The sequence below is a fragment of the Ornithorhynchus anatinus genome, chromosome 17 (genome assembly GCF_004115215.2).
Source record: "Ornithorhynchus anatinus isolate Pmale09 chromosome 17, mOrnAna1.pri.v4, whole genome shotgun sequence".
Lineage (NCBI taxonomy): Eukaryota > Metazoa > Chordata > Mammalia > Monotremata > Ornithorhynchidae > Ornithorhynchus > Ornithorhynchus anatinus.
In genome coordinates, this window is record NC_041744.1 from 13,742,680 (window position 1) to 13,762,343 (window position 19,664).

Here is a 19,664-nt window from a genome sequence, read left to right on the forward strand (position 1 = left end):
TTTCTTGGTTAATCTGTTAAACATCTGAGTTAAGCATAAGACTTAGAAATGCTTATGCTACTTGCATGAATAATGTTGTATTGGGAAAATAAACTTTATATTCGAAGCACTTTTATTGCAGATTAAAATGTGTTGGTTTTAGCCGGCAGGATTAGCAGAAAAGGTTATTTGAATATACTTTACTAGTAAAAATACCTTACATTACTAAATCTTAACCCTCTTTAAAAAACCACATCTATTAGCATTTCATTTGACCCTAACTCAGATTATTTCTGTGCCTTACAAGCAGCAGTTTCACAAATTTTGTGTAATGCTGGATGGGACTTCGATTTAAAAAATATCAATGATGATAAACACAATTGATTTAGTAACGAAATAATGATTCATAATTTGGAAGCGAGGAAGGAAGAATTCTTTTAACTTGGTCACTTGGGTCTTTATCATGTTTTCTGAGCAGGGATTCATTGCTCCAATTTAGCCTTGTGGCTCCCCTGTTTAAGGATTAATCCAGATCCTGGCAGGACACTTTATTCAATATTCTACTGAATTATTTTTTCCATCTTTAGCAAACGAGGCTAATTTAGTAGTTTCCGTGAGAGCGCTTCCCTTTTTATTGGGAGAATTCATTTCTTCGTACCTTAAGGAAAGCCCCTTCTGGTCTTAAATTTAGTAAAGCGCTTATGAAATCCATTTACTAGAATAAATGACTTGGAGACAGCAATTAACAAGAATACTAATGTCATAGGCACAAAGCTTGTAAATTTTCATGTGATGGAGCGGGAACTGTTTTTGACAACTCTCCTGTGTCCAGGCATAGGAGTGTTAGGAAAACAAAGTTTAAAAAACAAAGTTTATACAGGTAAAATAGGAAAATAAAGTTCCTCATAGAAGATATAGTTTGGTGAAGCTGGCTGAATTTCCTTCTGACATGGGCACTTTAGACTGTTTGCACCAGTCACAAATGGATTGGAGCTATTTATTGGTTACAACCTTCTGAATAGTCGTCCAGTGAAGAACTTTCAAAATCAGCATCAATGAAGTTATAGCTGCTGTTAGCTCCTAGACTGTGAGCCCCGTGCGGTCAAAGACTCTGTCCAACCTGATGACCTTGTATCTACCGTAGCGCTTCAAACAGTGCCTGGCACATAGTAAGCACCTAACGAGTATCATCACTCATATTACAATTGTGAAAAATAACAACTTGTGTTGTGGAAGTAGGATTCAGCTCTTTCACTTTGCAAGGAAGATTTAGCTAAAGCAAGAAAGAACAAACCAATTCTTGAAATAATGAACTAGGCCTGAGAAGGTGATGTTTAAAAAAAAAAAAAAATCTGTTAAGGTAAGAACACTTTTCTTCACTGTAGAGTGCTAGATTGACTGTTGTCGATTCTAAAGAAAAATAATTCTCGCTTTAATTTTGTTTTTCATCAGTTTGCTTCAAAGTATTTGATGTTGATCGTGATGGAGTTCTCTCTCACACTGAACTGAGAGATATGGTGGTTGCACTTTTGGAGGTTTGGAAGGATAACCGCACTGATGACATCCCTGTAAGTTCTCTATCCCTAATCTCCTGCTGCAATTTTCCAGTTGAGAGTAGAGTTGTGAATAATGGGGCCGGAAGTAAAGGAATCCGCCCTGGTGTTTTATTATTATAATTAATAATAATGTATTTGTTAAGCGCTTACTATGTGCCGAGCACTGTTCTAAGCGCTGGGGTAGACATAGGGGAATCAGGTTGTCCCACGTGGGGCTCACAGTCTTAATCCCCATTTTATAGATGAGGGAACTGAGGCACAGAGAGGTTAAGTGACTTGCCCACAGTCACACAGCCGACAAGTGGCAGAGCTGGGATTCGAACTCATGAGCCCTGACTCCAAAGCCCGTGCTCTTTCCACTGAGCCATGCTGCTTCAATTAAGCACTTACTATGTGTCCAGCTCTGTTCTAAGCACTGGAGTAGATACAAGCTCATCAGGTTGGACACAGTCTCTCTTCTCTAGGGGACTCACAGTCTTAATCCCCATTTCACAGATGAGGCGATGAAGGCACAGAGAAGTGAAGTGACTTTCCCGAGGTCACATAGCAGACAAGTGGCGGAGCGAGGATTAGAACTCAGGTCCTTCTGACTTCCAGCCCCAAGCTCTATCCACTAGGCCATGCTGCCTCCCCCGAAGGATAGTGACATTTTGATTCTTTTCTGTGTTTGCAGTTAAGGATGTACGTTCCATATGGGTGTTCCCTCTCCCTCCTCCTCCCTTAAGGGCCCACGAAGAAAAATATTAGAATTGAAGACTGCTCACTGTTTTCTAATTTTTTTGTTATTGTCTTAAAGGAATTGCACATGAAATTGTCTGACATAGTAGACAGCATTTTGAATGCCCACGACACCACGAAGGTGAGACTTTCTGGGGTTAATTCTTCATGATTGCGTTAAAAACTGTGGATAAAAAGCCATCTGCTGCCTTACACATTATCAGGGGTGTTATGGGGATCTGGAATGAAACCAAAAGGAATAGGAATGCTGGCCCAGCTTAAATTGAAGAGAGTTTCCCCAAAGAGGGAGTCCTACTTAGAGGTTAGGTTTTAAAAATCTTAAAAAACAATAATAGTTCCTTGTTTTTCACTCTAGTGCCATTCTCCCACCAATCTCCGATTGCTTTACACCCGTATATATTATATGGGTGTATGTACAGATATTGATACCTTTTGATACCTGTATATTAGGTATATAATCATTTATTTTGACTTTACCCCCACATCTCACAGTATCGGAGAGGGAGCAGGTGCTAAACTCTTAACTTTATCATGGCAGAAGTGGAGAAGTTGAGAGAGGTGGTTTGAAAATGATTTGCCGAGGCTTCCAAGTCGGTGCATCGAAGGCTTAAGCTGCTCTCTACTCTGCCATACAGCTTCCCCTATAAATAAACAGTTTTATTGGAAAGCTTCCAACATTTTCCATCTCAGAAAATGTGTTTCTATCTCATCATCTCCCAGAGAGCAAGTGTTAGAGATTACACCTAGGGAAAAATAATCCAAACTATGAAGTTGTCCGTATTCAAGATGACACCACTGACAGAGCAGTTGATCTATGGGTGTGAAAGCAACTGAAAAGGCTGACGTGGAGCTGATGGTGCACATAAAAATAGTTCCCGATGCTATTTGTAGGGCTCGGCTCTGTTTTCATTATGACTTCCAACAGGCTTCTCTCATAGCTTCTGCTCAAAAAGAGCTACTCCTTTGAGTTCCTGGTCCCAACTAAGGAATTGAATCTTGAAGCTATTCATAGAGTATATCCTCAAATCGTCAGAGAGCCCAGCAGAATTGTAGGCCTCTTAATAAATGCTCTTACTGTGATCCGGAAGGGTGGAGCAAAGCAAAGCATTGTTTGTGCTATCATGACCTGGAATCTGTAGGGCTAAAGATGCAGCATGTTATCGGTAAAATTGTCAGGGTGATAGAGAAACTTCTGAGTGACACTGAAAGAATAGAGGTCAGGAGGCATCCTACTTGATCATTAGGAATGGAGACATGTGGCTCGGTGGCAAGAGCCTGGGCTTGCGAGTCAGAGGGCGTGGGTTCTAATCCCGGCTCCACCCTTTGGCTGCTCTGTGACCCTGGGCAAGCTGCGTAACTTCTCTGTGCCTCAGTTACCTCACCTGTAAAAAATGGAGATTAGGGCCATGAGCCCCATGTCGGATAACCTGATTATCTTGTATCTACTCCGGTACTTAGAACAGTGCTCGGCACATAGTAAGGGCTTAACAAATACCATCGTTATTTACTTAAGTCTCACCACTGTTCCTTACTAATGCCAGGGAGCTTCCATCCCTTTTGTGCATATCCAAGACACACATTCGTTCTCTAATTCAACAAAGAGAAATTCCCCAGGCACTCTCTCTTTTTTTTAATCTACATTTTGATAGTGTTCTCCATTTTTAGGGGTTATCGTTGTATAAATTCCCAGAATGAGTTTTGTGTTGGAGAATTATCAGCTGGTGACATCTCAGGGGCCAGTACATAAAGCCTCCTCTCACTGGGCTATTGCTACAGGCATTTCATCTGCAAGATAAACCTATATATTTACCTCAGGACAGAGCCCTAGGGACTCCAGTGTAGCTATAAATCCTTAATGAGTTTTTGCATGTTGTCACTCTAGTAAAAATGGAAAATTTGAATAGCTTTGCACAGTGATAACCCAGAGCAAAATAGTTCTGATACCTTCTAATGGCATGGAACCATTCTGAGGGGAAGAGCTAAAATAAAGGCCAAGAGCTTCCTGGCTAGGCAGTTGTCATAGGCTGAACGGTGGTGGTATTTATGTGTGAAAAATTTGCTATCATAAAATAGAGGCCTTCAAATTAGCGAAACAATTAATCAGACACCATGGTCACAGAAACACTGGGTGATTTTTTTTTATCTTTTTTTCTAAATAAAACCCTTCCAAACAGCATCTGTGCTGTACTGCATTCATATCCATGTCCCCTCTCCAATTTATTTTCCCCTCTGTAAATTTAAACATTTGGTCAAATAACGAATCTGCGTCTCATTTTAAGGCATGATCTTTCTTAAATATCTTGCACTTTTTCTTGTTATAAGTGGTCCTCATCCAAGAAACTTATTAAACAGACATGCTTAATGATTCTTGTTTAAGCAACACTGTGTCCATTTTTCTGTGTACAGATATAAAGTCAGTGGTCTAATTTGTGTGGTATTAAAAAAGTAAATGATTACTCTCGTGTTGCTCATTTGTTTTCTGCGGTACAGAATGTTCATCTGTTGTACCTAATGTTAAATACAGTGGAATTACAATGAGTTTTAAAGAGCTGTTAACCTTTTCAATCGATGCTAAACTTCTAACAGTATTTATAATTGATTCTTCAAGGAAGGAATGTTTGTGACATGGCACGAGGTGGTGTGGAAAGACATGTCCTTTTTCTGTTGTTAATCAGTATTTCCTTCATTGGCCTTTTGGATATCAAAGCTCATTCCATCGAGTTTATTATTTATATAATAAACTGAAATTAATCAGAGCATGTATTGCCTAAAGACCCGTTAGACTATCATGTGATGATTCATTCTCTAATTTATCCTCTCCAGGAATCATAGGTTCGTGCAGTTTCAGAAATGCGTTTCTTTTGGTTTTTCAGGGGAAAAAAATTTAAAAAGACATTATTAAAATAGGAAGAAGGAAAATCTCTCCTGCCATTTGTCTAAGGGGGCCCTTTTACTAAACCATCAAAAATGACTGAATGAGGCCAATACTGAAGTATCTTTTAGGTCAAATCATTGTCCATAAGAAAAGAGCTCTGCCATATATAAAGATGAAAACAGACTAATAAAAGAGATTAGTGGCAATTATTTGAGCCCCTGTAGCAGAGAGCGATTCTTACGGGGAAAAGAGACCATTTCTAAAATAGCAATAATAATAATAATTGTGGCATTTGTTTAGCACTATATGCCTGACCTGATACTGAATGCTGGGGTGGATACAAGCCAGTCGGGTTGGACACAGTCCCTGTTCCACAAGGGGCTCACAGTCTCAATCCCCATTTTACAGATGAGGTAACTGAGGCACAGAGAAGTGAAGTGACTTGCCCAAAGTCACACAGGAGATAAGTGGTGGAGCCAAAATGAGAATCCAAGTCCTCTGCCTCCCACTAGGCCACAGTGCTTCTCATAAACTGTGTACCCAAGTTATGAACTAGGTATCTATAGATCTCTGTATATCTGTATGGATATCTATAAATCTATTTAGATATATAGATAAAATTTAAAGTAATCAATCATTGGCATTTATTGAGCTCTCGCTATATGCTAGTGAAGCAGTATGGTACAGTGAATAGAGCCCAGACCTGGGAGTCAGAAGGTCATGAGTTCTAATCCCAGCTCCGCCACTTGTCTGCTGTGTGACTTTGGGGAAGTCACTTCACTTCTCTGTGCTTCAGTTCCCTCATCTGTAAAATGGGGATTGTGACTGAGCCCCTTGTGGGACAGGGACTGTGTCCAACCCGATTCGCTTGTATTCATCCCAGTGCTTAGTACAGTGCCTGGATCACAGTAAGTGCCTGAAAAATACCACACTCGTTCCCACACTAAAATAATTGTAAAACCTGATAAACACCATATCCATTCCTGTTTTAAATGGGGCTTAATGTAGGCTGCATGACCTATTATTCATTGTCTGTTATTCAGTATTGTTGTTAAGAAAAACCTTTCAGTGCAAACCTTTCAGTGGTTATGGTAAATTACTTATTTTCCCTTTGGGAACATGGATTTTATAGGTTTTCTAATCCAGTTGATTGCCGTTTTCCAAAAAAAAGTGAGAGCCCCCTAGAAACAACTCATTTTTCATTTCTTCTTTTTTTACAGATGGGGCATCTCACTCTAGAGGACTATCAGATCTGGAGTGTGAAGAATGTTCTTGCCAATGAATTCTTAAACCTCCTTTTCCAGGTATCTTTCCCTTCTCTCCTGAAAACATAGTCCTTTTGTCTCCATAGTTCTTCAAGCTTTCTTTAGAAGTTGGGTTTACTGAAGAGGGATTAATACAGTTTAACAAAGTCCACTTGAAATATATTTCCTTATTCACCTCACATTAGCATCATCTTATTTCATAGCCCACTGTGTAATTTACATGGGTACACCATCTCGGAAAGATGTAAGACATGCAAGAAGCAGCACGGCCTAGCGCTTAGAGCACGGGCCTAGGAGTCAGAAGGTCATGCGTTCTAATTCCGGGTCCACCACTTGTCTGCTGTGTGGTCTTGAGCGAGTCACTTAACTTCTCTTTGCCACATTCATCTCATCTGTAAAATGGAGCTCAAGACTGGGACCCCCATGTGGGACAGGGACTGCATCCAACCTGATTTACTGGTATTCCCCCCCAGTGCTTAGTACAGTTTCTGACACATAGTAAGCGCTTAACAAATACCATAATTATTGTTGTTGTTGTTATTGCAGGCAGTTGCCCAATGCCCCGTTTCTCCAATCTACTCTTGTTTCTCCTCATCAATTGCTCAACCACAAGGGCACCAATGGGGAAATTTCCACAGCTGCTCTTAACCTGGCAGAGCCCCACTTATCAGTAGGCCAAATCTGCTATCACTGCCATCGATGGGCATATTTTCTGTGGTTTCCAAGGGGAAAATTAGTTCTCTTGCTCTTGTGGGACTGTGGGGGGCAGGGGGTTTATTTGTTTTGGTAACTGTGTTTGTTAAGTGCTTACTATGTGCTAGGCACTGAAATAAGCGCTGGGGTAGATTCAAGCTAATCAGGTTGGTTGTTGGTTACAAAGGCCCTGTTCCATCTGGGTCTCACAGTCTCAATCCCCATTTTGAAGAATGGCAGACAAGTGGCAGAGCCGCGATTAGAACCCAGATCCTCTGACTCTCAGACCCCTGCTTTTTTTGCCACTAGGCCACACTACTGTGGAGGTTTTTTTCCACATTGGTTTAAACGGGTATACCAGCAGGGTATGACTTGCTAGCATCCGGTATTTCTTTTTCTTCTCTTCTTTTCTCTGGCCAGAAGGAACCAAACACTATTAGGATTAAAATTTATATTCATCTGAAGTGTGGTCTCTGAGAAAATCCGTGACTTTAAGAGTGGTTTAGTATCCATCAGGATCTCCTATTTTTGAAGAAAGTGAGATTGGGGTTTGCTAACAATACCTTTTTTTTTTTTAGGATGCAACTTGACTGAAACAGCTGTGCTAGGATAAATGCGAAATCAGGCCCTTCCTGGCAGTTAATGACTGATTAGCTCTTATTCAGAACAAAGAATAAAATCTCATAAGCCTATAATATCAATTGAAATCAATCAATTACCCTAAATGTGGTTAAAATCTCCAGCTGGAATTCAAATTTATGGCTTCATAAAACATATACAAAAATGTTATAAATCACCATCAGTCAGAGAAATGTTGAACTTTCTTCTGCCAGATTAATCTCATTTACCGTCATATCTTTAGTGGAACATGCATGTCTATGTCGGTCTATTTAATCGACTGTTTCCCTCCTTATATTAAATAGTTTACGTCCTTCAGCTTATATTTCAGGCTGTGGATCATTCCACCCTTATAATATAGCACAGCTGGTTGACATTCTCTCCTGAGTTTATCATTTCCCATCCTCATTAGCAGTTGGAACACTTTCCAGTACTAAAAATCCCTTTAACAGGTGTGAACTGCTGGTATTGGAGCTTCCCTTCTCCTCTACTCCCTCTACCACCCCTCCTTCACCTCTCCGCAGCTTAACCCTCTTTTCCCCCCATTTCCCTCTGCTCCTCCCCCTCTCCCTTCCCATCCCCTCAGCACTGTACTCGTCCGCTCAACTGTATATATTTTCGTTACCCTATTTATTTTGTTAATGAAATGTACATCGCCTCGATTCTATTTAGTTGCCATTGTTTTTACGAGATGTTCTTCCCCTCGACTCTATTGCCATTGTTCTTGTCTGTCCATCTCCCCCGATTAGACCGTAAGCCCGTCAAACGGCAGGGACTGTCTCTATCTCTTGCCGACTTGTTCATCCCAAGCGCTTAGTACAGTGCTCTGCACATAGTAAGCGCTCAATAAATACTATTGAATGAATGAATGAATGAGTGTGGAAATTCTCTGATATTGTCTACATTTTTTACCTGGGCAAGAATTACTCTTCCAGTAAAAGCCAACCACCCACAGGACCACTTTCCATGGACAAATAAGAACTTAATTCTGATTGTTAAGCAGTTACTATGTGCCGACCACTGTGCTAAACACTGATATAGTACCGCTAAATCAGGCACAGTACCTGCCCCACACGAGGCTCTCAATCTAAGAGAGAGAACGGCTATTTACTCTCCATTTTCCAGATGAGGAAACTGAGGCCCAAGGCAGTTAAGTGGCTTTTCCCAGCAGTGGCAGAGCTAGGATTAGAACCCAGATCTCCTGACTCCCAGCTTTATGCTCTTTCCACTAGGCCACATTGCTTTTCAGTGCCAGATGAGTGGTAAAATATTCTACTTTAATTCATTTTACCACCTGAGTTCCCCCAGGGAATAGGAGAGGTTGAATATTTTTTCTGTGCACTTTCTGAACTGAATGGCTTGAGGCATTTTATTTTCAAGGTCCTAATCTTGACCCTGCTTATTACTATATAATAATATAGTCTATCAATCAACCTTTCATAAGAACAATATCCTGAAGACAACCCCCCGATACCAGCCTTTCACGGGAAGGCAGTCTGTACTTTTCCTCATCCTTTCTCTCTGCAGTATATATATTTTTACCAATATGAAAGTCAAAATTTTGGAAAAGAGGTAACAGTATGGGAGGATCTGAGCATGTACACAGCCATCTGTCGGCTCGGTGTTTGACATTAGCCACATACCTTAGCTGGAAAATGAGAGAAGTTTATTAAGTTTATTAAGTTACTATGTATAAAGCACATCTAAGCCAGAGGATAAATATCAGTCGTATTGAGTGCTTACCATGTGCAGGGCTCTGTACTAAGTGCTGTGCAGCGTTACTATCAGTATCTCTCGATTTGTTGAGAGAACTGCAAGTTGATAGTTCAAGATAGTTTTAGATTGAAGGGGAAAGAGTAATAAAGGCTAATTTCGCGTTTGAAAATCAATTCAACACTCCGAAAGAGGTATGTTTTTCCCCATTTCACATGGTGAGTTTTGATGTTAGTTTCCATTTGACTTGCTCACTTGAATATAACCAAGGCCAAAATTTCCACCCCAGATGCCTGTCTAAAACTTTTCCGTAGGGTCTGTTTGGCCAATCACTTCAGATCCATAGCTCTGTGTCAGAAATTGTTTCCATTCTTTTGTCCCATCATATGGATAGTTTAACCTGGTTTTGAAGGTTTTCCTTTTTCTTGTTTTCCTCTAGGTGTGCCATATAGTTTTGGGTTTAAGACCAGCTACTCCAGAAGAAGAAGGACAAATAATCAGGTGAGCTTGTATTAAAAATATGCAGTCGATCATATCTTAAACTTCGGAAAGAATCCTACATTTAAAATGTAAAGCGGCATCCTGTATAATTTCTGATCTGGAGTATTTGTGCACCAGTGACGTGAGCATCAGAAAGCAATTTTGAAGTGGTTCTTTGAATTTATTTTTTTTTCCTGAAACTGAAATTTCTAGCATTTTAAATCATTTTAAAATTCCAGAGTGGAATAGTAGCAAATAGATTTGGAGAAAATGTGACTGTTGTTCAGATGTTTTCACGGCAGCTTGAACGCTAAGTTAGTAACAGGGATGAACCTCTGAGAATCAGCCTTGAAGTCTGTTCTTGCAGGTGATTTTTCTGGACCTTTTTTTTGGTGATCCAAATGGTTCAACTGTGCTATTAGAAAAAAATAAACTCTTCTTTTTATTTTAAGCACAGCGTTACCCATTCTTAGTCTATCTTTCTATAAACCTTTCAACTCCCTATTCGCCCTGGCTACTGTCTCTTACTTTCTCTTTCTGAATCTCCCTATTTGTAGCTTTCAAATGGTAACACATGGTGACAGATGAGTATGATCTCTGATTTTAATTCCCAGTAAACAAAATAAAATTAAACTCAGAATATGCTAGTGTGAGATATTGTAAAATGATTGTCACCTGGAGCTGTTGTGGCTTATTTCTTATGATGTGGCGTGTTCCTTATGGCACTGTATTCCATTAGAACCCATTATATATGGTTCATTAACATAAACCGTAATGATGCTTAAAGTGTTTTAGTTTGTATGTTTAATTATAATATGTTGTATTGTCTATTTATTGTACTTCTGATGTGGTAATTTTCCTCCAAGTGCTCACAGCATGTTACCTAATTTACCTGCTAGCTATCTTAAAAAAAAAATCCTAATATAAAAATCTTGAATTTGTCAATTACCACTTTTGATTCCCGAACATCCCGGTGGCTGAGAGAGTTCTCGTTTTTGGCAGGGAATGTGTGTTTATTGTAATATTATACTCTCCCGAGTGCTTAGTACCGTGCTTTGCACACAGTAAGTCTTCAGCAAGTCCGAGTGAGCGAACGTATGGAAAAATACCTCTTCGAAGGAAGAGTCCTGTTAACACTAGGTCAAGTTAGATGTAGAAAGAATTGCTTCCTGAACTAGGGGTGTGAAATTTACAGTTTCATTTCTAAGCGAGTGTTGATAATTGAGTACCTGGCCCAGATACATGGTGGAAACAGTGATGTCCCATTAATGGTAATGGAAATAGAAAACTCCTGCCTAGAGAGAAAAATGAAAAACAAAATCAATTAGCTGCATTCTTTTCCACCTTTCAGCACATATTGGTTTATTGTCATGGTCGTTCCCTGCATTCTCACGGATACAGAGTGTTTGCTTGTATCTCTTCACGTAGGGGTTGGCTCGAACGGGAGAGTAGGTACGGCCTGCAGCCGGGACACAACTGGTTCATCATCTCTATGCAGTGGTGGCAGCAGTGGAAAGAATATGTCAAATATGTGAGTATGACCTGAAGCCTCAGAAACGATGAATTCCTTAGTGTCTCTCCTGCACTGGATAAGCAAATTTTTGTATTTTAGATATTATGCTCCTTGAGCTTACGTAGATTTCAAGCCCTGGAAGAGTGGAAAACTTATTTCTGAATTTTTAAAAAAAGGAAATCTAAAGAATAGTGTCAGAAATGAATATTCCCTCTTTTGGAAGACCCGATTGATTTATAGAAACATTGCCAAATGTCAGCAGGCATCTGAATCTGCACTTCTCTGTTCGCATATAATAATAATGGTGTTTGTTAAGCACGGACAGTGTGTGAAGTACTGTTCTAAACACTAGGATAGATACAAGCTAATTGGGTTGGATACGGTCTCTAGCCCACCTGGGGCTCACAGTCTTAATCCCCATTCTACAGATGAGGTAACAGAGGCATAGAGAAGTTAAGGGACTTGCCCAAGATCACACAGCAGACAAGTGGCGGAGGTGGGATTAGACCCCAGATCCTTCTGAGTCCCGGGCTCGTGCCCTAGCCACTAGTCCACGCTGCGATAAACGTTATTGCTACTAAGACATCATCTTCCTCCCTGACTTAGTCAGTACCATCAATGCAGAGGTTACGTTTTCAAAGGCCCTACCATGAAGGAAGGCTCATCTTACAGAAGTCACCCCATGAACGCCCTGCACATACACCCAGCTCTCCTCCGACGTGACGTTGTCATAAGAAAGTTCCCTCATTCCCCCAAGCCTTTCTTTCCAAAATCGACAGTAAATCTTGCATTTATGGGAGACCTGATCTTAATACAAAAACACAGAATTTTTGGTTTCCCAGCTAAATACGACTCTTAGTAATAACGATGTCATTTATTGATGTCCTCTACCCATTAGGTCATGCTGCTTCTCTACTTGAGTACTCTAGAACGTAAACTCCTTATGGGCGGGGAATGTGCCTCCTAATTCTGTTGTATTGTACTCTCCCAAGTGCTTAATACAGTGCTCTGCACATAGTAAGCAATCAAATGTGATTGAGTATTTAGGTGGTGTACATGAAGTAAGCATTCAATACATGTCTTTGATCATGATGATGATGGTGTGGCAGTTGAGGGATATAAAGTGAGCACAGTAGAAATTGATCAGTCAAGGCCTCATGGCAGAGATTATCATGATTGTATTTAAGTATGTTCCAAGCACTGGACACAGATGTGATTTCAGGAGGGCTTTGAAGATTGGGAGAAGAGTAATCTGTCAGATGTGAAGGGAGAGGAAATTCCAGGCAAGAGGGTAGATGGGAGCAGGACGTTGGTCGAAGAGATAAGGACGAGGGAGTGTGAGTCGATTAGCTTGAGAGGAATGAAGAGCGCAACTTGGGTATAGTGGGAGAAGAGTGGAAAGGCAGGAGAAAGGACAGCGGATAGGAATTTCTGTTTGATTTGGGGAGGAAGGGAAACAGTCGAGATTTTGAGGGGGAGAGATGTGTGCCGAATGGTTTTTAGAAAAATGAACCAGGTGCCAGAACCAGGTACCAGGAACCAGGTATGGGCCATCTGAGTGAAAACTTTTAAGTCTTCTTATGTGGTTGTCCTTGCAAGTTAGAGGTTAAATGATAATAGGAATGGTATTTTTCAAGTGCTTACTATATGCCGAGCACTTTATTAAGCTCTGGGGGAGATATAATAATAATAATAATGGTGGTATTTGTTAAGCACTTACTATGTGCAGAGCACTGTTCTAAGGTCTGGGGTATACAGGGTAATCAGGTTGTCCCACATGAGGCTCATAGTCTTAATCTCCATTTTACAGATGAGGTAACTGAGGCACAGAGAAGTTAAGTGACTTGCCCACAGTCACACAGCTGCCAAGTGGCAGAGCCGGGATTCGAACCCATGACCTCTGCCTCCCAAGCCCTTGCTCTTTCCACTGAACCATGCTGCTTCCCAATATAAGATAGTAAGGTGAAACACAGCCCCTGTCCTATGTAGCGATCTCAGGTTAAGTGGGAAGGAGATGGGGTATTGAAGCTCAGAGAATTTAAATGACTTGCCTAAAGTCTCGTTGCAGAGCTGGGACTAGAATGCAGGTAAATGATAAGCTAGCTTCTCTTCCTGGAAAATGAATTGTGATAACTTGTTCAAGAGGATTTATTCAATGATAAATTCCACTAGAATCCTATTTGAAGAACCATACTAATTATAAAAAGGTGATAACTGAAGATTGTGATTTCCCTCTAAATGTAATCTATTAAGACCATCAAAATGTATGCACCATTTATTAGTGAATTTAGAACAGCTTTCCTGTTGGCTCAATAACTTAGGTGTGGTTGGGTTAATAGGTATTTAGACTGGCTTGAGATTCTGGGTAATTATAGTTTCTCATCTTGTCCTTACTTATTGAGCCAAAGGGTACCCTACCAATCAAGAATTTTGCTTATTAACTTTATTGTCACCTATATCAGTCATTCATTTGCTGGAGGGAAGTTTTAGGATTCACAGAGTGGTGTAGTATTTGGAAGGGGAATTAGGTGGAAAGAAAGAAGATCAGGACAGCCTGGGCTTTTAAATTGGCAATCAGGTGATTCCTGTTTAAGAAGTGCATTTATCCCAGGCTTGCTGAGATCCACTTAGACTTGAACACTCGCTTGTTTCACCGCTCATAGAGCTCTAATTGTTGTTTTCCTTTTATAACAATTCAGGCTTTTTTTGCCCGGTGAAATCTCCCAGTTGAATTATAAAAAGGGGAGGACTGGAGAAATCTCTTTTGTTCTGCTCCATTGTTCTCTGTGTGTGTTTTCCCTTCTGTTTGAAAACTGTAGTAAAGTATTTCTTTGTATCAGCAGGCATTTCTATTAACATCTCGCCTGATTTCTGTTTTGTACGTTACAGTATGGAAATGACATGTCTTTAGATATTTAGGTAATTCATACTAGATCTTCCAGAAAAGACTGAAGCTGAAACACCGAGAGTTTAGATTTGAACACGTTCATGAACATCTCTTTTTACTCTGCTGACGAGTCTTTTCATTCGTTCAGTCGTATTTAATGAGTGCTTACTGTGTACAGAACACTGTCCTAAGCACTTGGGAGAGTACAGTACAACAGTAAACAGACACATTCCCTGCCCACACAAGCTTACAGACTCGAGCTGGGGAGAAAGACAGTACATTCGGAAAAACACAGGAAAGGAAAAACTAGGAACAAATAATGATTCATTTTTGTTTCCTGGGAAACTTAAATTTTGAACACGACTTAAACCATAGGCAATTTGCACTGTAGTAAGAAGATCGACTCCCCTCAAATTGAAAGCCATCTGTCAATCGACCATATTTATTGAACACCTATTGTGAGGAGAGCAGTGTACTAAGGGCCTGTGCGGGATCACTACAATTAGGAGACTTGATCCCATCCTCTAGGAGATTTTAATTTAGCGGAAAGACGGACACTAAAATATGCTACAGAAGGAAAAGGGGATATACACATTAGTGCTTAAGTTTTAGGGTATATTAGATGGGTTCAAAAGTGCTCTGCGGGGTTGTGAATATATAATGCTTAGAGGTGCAAAAGTGCTGATGGGGACATGACAGATGCATGGACTAAGTTCATTCAGTCATTTACCGAGCATTTACTGTGTGCACAACACTGTACTAAGCGCTTGGGAGGGTACAATATAATGATAAACGGACACTTTCCCCACCCACAACGAACTGACGGTGTAGAGGATGAGCTTACAGATGTTGGGCATTTGGATGGAGAAAAGGGGACAGAGCCAGGAATTGTTGTGGAAGAAAAATCAGTGAGATGCGGCAACTGACTTGTATATGGGGGTGAAGAAGAGGTAGGAATCAGTGAAGGGCTAAAGGGGAGAGGAAGCTGCCATTTTGCCCCTGAGCTCCTTTCTAGCTCAGAGAGGCAGAGGTGCACCACTATTTTCTGCCCAGCTTCCTGTGCATAGTGGGATGGAAAGCATCACCTTTGTGATGCCAACTAAGGGCGGGCATCCTTGTGGCACACAAACCAGAGGTTGCCAGTCCCTAATATGATCAATCAATGGACTTTATTGCACATTTACTACAGGCAGAGCACTGTACTAAGCGCTTGGGGAAAGTACAGCCTAGTAGAGTTGGGAGACAGGATCCGTGCCCAGAAGGAAGAAGCTTGGCTTAAAGGATAGAGCATGAGCCGGGGAGTCAGAAGGACCTGGGTTCTAATCACGGCTCCGCCACTTGTGTGCTGTTTGACCTTGAGCAGTTCACTTCTCTGTGCCTCAGTTACCTCATCTGTAAAATGGGGATTAAGACGAGTGTGAGCCCCACGTGGGACAGGGACTGCGGCCAACCTGATTAAATTGTGTCTACCCCAGTGCTTAGAACAGTGCATGACACATAGTAAGTGCATAACAAGTACCATTATTATTATCATTATTAAGAAACTCACAGTCCACAGAGGAGTTTATGGTCTTATAGGAACTGATCTAATCCAACCAATGTTTTCCATCGTATTGCTCATGCTTGCTTGTCATTTCATTGTCCACAAAGCCTTCACCTCTTGAACAAATGGTCAAAAATTTTCAACATCCTTTTGATGCCAATCATAATTTCATATGCATCGCATGCTTGCTTTACTAATTGTGAGCCAGGAATTTCTCTTTACCTGCCACACCAAGGTAATAAATTGTTCTGAAGAGCTGGGACCCTCTAGAGAAACCATCCTGTTTGCTCGGGAAGTTGAAGGAAACACAGCTCTGGGAAAATACTTCCACAACACCTATTTTCTCAGAGTGGTTCTTCGCATCGTTACTCACCTCTTGTAGACACTTTGAAGTGTTGAATTGAGGCGATAGAATTATACAGTTATTGCTCCTGTAGTGATGCTCTGTACCTCTTTTAATGGGATTTGTCAAGAACTTACTGTGTGTCAGCCACTGATCTAAGTGCTGAGGTGTAGATACAAGGTAATCAGGTTGGGCGCAGTCCCTTTGTCCCATTGGACTCACAGTCTTAATCCCCATTTTACAGATGAGGAAATTGAGAGGCCCAGAGAAGTGAATCGGTAATGAAGAGGCCCAGTGAATTGCCCAAGGTCACACAGCAGACAGTTGGCAAAGCCAGGACTAGAACCCAGGTCTTTCTGACTCCCTGGCCCGTGCCTATCCACTGGGCCTCGCTGCTTCTCTGCGATGCATTGGACTGAGATCCGACACCTAAAGGGATGGGTTATCAATCCTGGATAATTTCGTGACTACGGTCTTTTCTAGCTTTTGGTGTCCTCCTTTGCCTAAATAGGAATGTCCTTTTTCTGACTGTAATATGTGTTTCATTCTACCACCCCAACAACTTCTCGTCATTTTAGGATGCCAACCCTGTTGTGATCGAACCTTCGTCTGTCTTGATGGGGGGGAAAAACCCACTCGCCACAACAGCTCAGTCTCTGGAGCCGAGTGAAGACAAAACAGGAGGTGCTGGCCTTGATTATTTGAATACTACGGAAGAGAAGTTTTCCGACGATATTTCTTCTGCGTCTGAAGCCTCGGAGTCAGCTAGCAGCAGTAAGCAGTTTCTTTTATTTCCATCGAAGTATTGTTTAAGTTGAATCTTCAGGACATCTGTATCTGGAAAGTGCTGAAACAAGGAGCATCTGAATTGAAATCTCTGAAGTGAGGCACAGATGAAATACTTAATGTAATAGTATAATGGTATTTGTGAAGCGCTCACTATGTGCCAAGCACTGAAATAGGTGCTGGGGCAGATGCAAGCTAATCAGGTTGGAGTCGTGTCCTAGATAGGGCTCACAGTCTTAATCCCCAATTTACAGATGTGGTAACTGAGGCATGGAAAAGTGACCTGACTTGCCCGAGATCACACAAGCAGACAAGTGGCGGAGCCGGGATTAGAACCAAGTCCTTTTGACTTCCAGGTCCGTTCTCGATCCACCTGGCCACGCTGCTTTAAATAGCTTTAAGAGTCTCTGGCTTCATTGGAAAAAATTGATTTTTCTAGACAAACTTGACTCTCCCATTTGGAGGTGTGTTCTTTCCTTTTAAGACTCCAACAAAGACCCATCATTTTTTTGGACAATAGTAAACTAGATTCCACTTCACCTTCCTACTTGTTTCCATTGAAGTAATTTATGTAGGCGTAAGGACATATGACTTTCCTTTAGGTTCAAAAGCCCCTTGAAAAACAGGGAGTTCTGGTTTTTTTTGGTAAATAAACCATAATATAAAAAGCTGGCTCATTATTGTGAGGAAGTGGTGGAGAAAAGGGAGTGTTTTCCTGTGTGATTACGTGAGGATCATTGGCTATAAAGTACACTAATTAGAATAAGTATTTGGTAAAATTGTATTTACTCTTATTTTACTGGAGGTTTGGGCCAAGATCTGCCACCTTTCTTCTTTCCATATGCAAAGAAAAAATTCCATTTTTATTGTCTTTTCAAATCGATGCCATTAATCCCAGTTGGGGGAACTCATTTTTTCTAGGTGGCAGAGAGGGTTTGGAATAGACTCTGTTGGGGATCTCTGGGGGTGGACTTTCTTTAGGAGCAGCCTCAGGCTTGTTTGTGTTTTTCAATGATGTTTGTTAAGCCCATACTATGTGCCAGGCACTGTACTAAGTGCTGAGGTAGAGCCAAACTAATCAGGTTGGACATAGTCCACGTCCCACGTGGGGCTCATAGTCTTAATCCCCATTTTACAGATGAGGTAACTGAGGCACAGAAAAGGAATTGGCTTTGCCCAAGGTCACACGGTTTAGAACCCAGGGCCTTCTGACTCCCTGGCCTGTGCTCTATCCACTAGACCAGGCTGCTTCTCTGTTGTACTTTGGACTATCAGTAGGCGATTCTGGTCTGCTGCTTTTCCTTCCCCTTTGGCTTAAAGTTTCCACTACCTGTAGTCAATCAGTGGTATCTATTGAGCGCTTCCCGTGTGCAGAGTACATACTAAGCGCTTGGGAGAGTACAATACAACAGAATTAGACACATTCTCTGCCCAAAACGAGCTTACAGTCTAGAGGAAGTGTGAAGTCAGTCTTTTTCTCAACTCTTGCCAGCCCATGCTTCTCCTTCTCATTCTCTGGCAATCGCAAATCCTTTGCGTTCCCCATAAATCGATCCAAGTATGTTCTCATGCCCCTTAAAGACCTTCCAGGTGTTTGTTTTCCCTGGTTTTTGATGAGTGTTCCAGTGGTGCGATAGGAATACTTCCAGGAGTGTTCAGGGATTGAGGGTCGGGGTGTTTTCATCTGATTAATGACTGCCAGGGAGGAGTTGATAGTTTGTGTTACTCTGAAGGTTCATTAACTCCAAAGAGTCATTAATCTCAAGGAAGTAATGGTTATTTGAGAGCCATTTCCAGTGGTAGAGAGCGCCTTTTTCTTTCGAACACATTTTCTCCTCCAGCTTTGCTGACACAGGCCACCACAGCATTCAAGTACAGCAGAGAAGGACCAGTCTGAAATCTCTGAAATGTCAGTGACCCACTCAGTAAAATTTGTTTACCTTCTGTGATCCCATATGTTCGCTTGACTTTCTCTTTTTAAGCTGAGAGAGGCCAAGATGCCTTGAACGCTTCCAACGCTATTTTATCCTCTTGTATGATATCAAAGCCGGGATGTAAAAAGCAATTCAAGGCATGTTGTGTTGAAATAATTTAGTGGCGGTGCAGAAATTAGGGAGGAAGTAGGGTTAGGGTGTGGGGGTGGAGAGAGCCGAGCAACCAGGAGCCTCATGGCCCTGAGTGAAGCAAGGAAGATTAATACAGTCCTTGGCAGATAGTAAGCGCTTAACAAATACCATTATTATTGTTGGTATTACCTCAGTGCTCTGCACACAGAAGGCGCTCAATAAATGCGATTGAATGAATGAATAAATGAATGCGTCCTCGGAACACCTGATGGCACTTCCACCTAAAGGAATTTTGTTTTGAACTGTACCTCTCAACCACAGGATGTCTCTGCCCTTGATTTCATTGATTCGGCCACCTTGTTCTAGATCAGCAGCAGAGATGATGGATGCTGCTGCTAAGGGCCCTGTTTTTGCTCCCTCTTAATAAATGCTCGTACGGGATGACTTTCTTTAAAATCCACCACCACGATACTGAAACATATCAATTTTCTCCAACTAGGACCTGTTTGTAATCTCTGATCCTCCCCTCTCCCCTTTTATATGGTATTTAGTACTTATTATGTTTCAGGCTCTGTTTTAAGAACTGGGGTAGATACAAGGTAATAGAGC

At 41.2% G+C, this 19,664-nt stretch overlaps 1 protein-coding gene across 4 annotated transcripts in view; it reads left to right on the forward strand.

Annotated features, from left to right (window-relative positions):
* USP32 (ubiquitin specific peptidase 32) overlaps nucleotides 1-19,664 on the forward strand; it is a 193,491-nt gene that overhangs the window by 125,847 nt on the left and 47,980 nt on the right. For all 4 annotated transcript variants that reach the window (XM_029081736.1, XM_029081733.2, XM_029081734.2 and 1 more), the window contains 6 exons: nucleotides 1,432-1,547; nucleotides 2,332-2,394; nucleotides 6,369-6,452; nucleotides 9,877-9,938; nucleotides 11,346-11,448; nucleotides 16,782-16,977. In XM_029081736.1, the coding sequence (XP_028937569.1) occupies nucleotides 1,432-1,547; nucleotides 2,332-2,394; nucleotides 6,369-6,452; nucleotides 9,877-9,938; nucleotides 11,346-11,448; nucleotides 16,782-16,977 (624 nt within the window). The remainder of the gene's footprint in view (nucleotides 1-1,431; nucleotides 1,548-2,331; nucleotides 2,395-6,368; nucleotides 6,453-9,876; nucleotides 9,939-11,345; nucleotides 11,449-16,781; nucleotides 16,978-19,664) is intronic.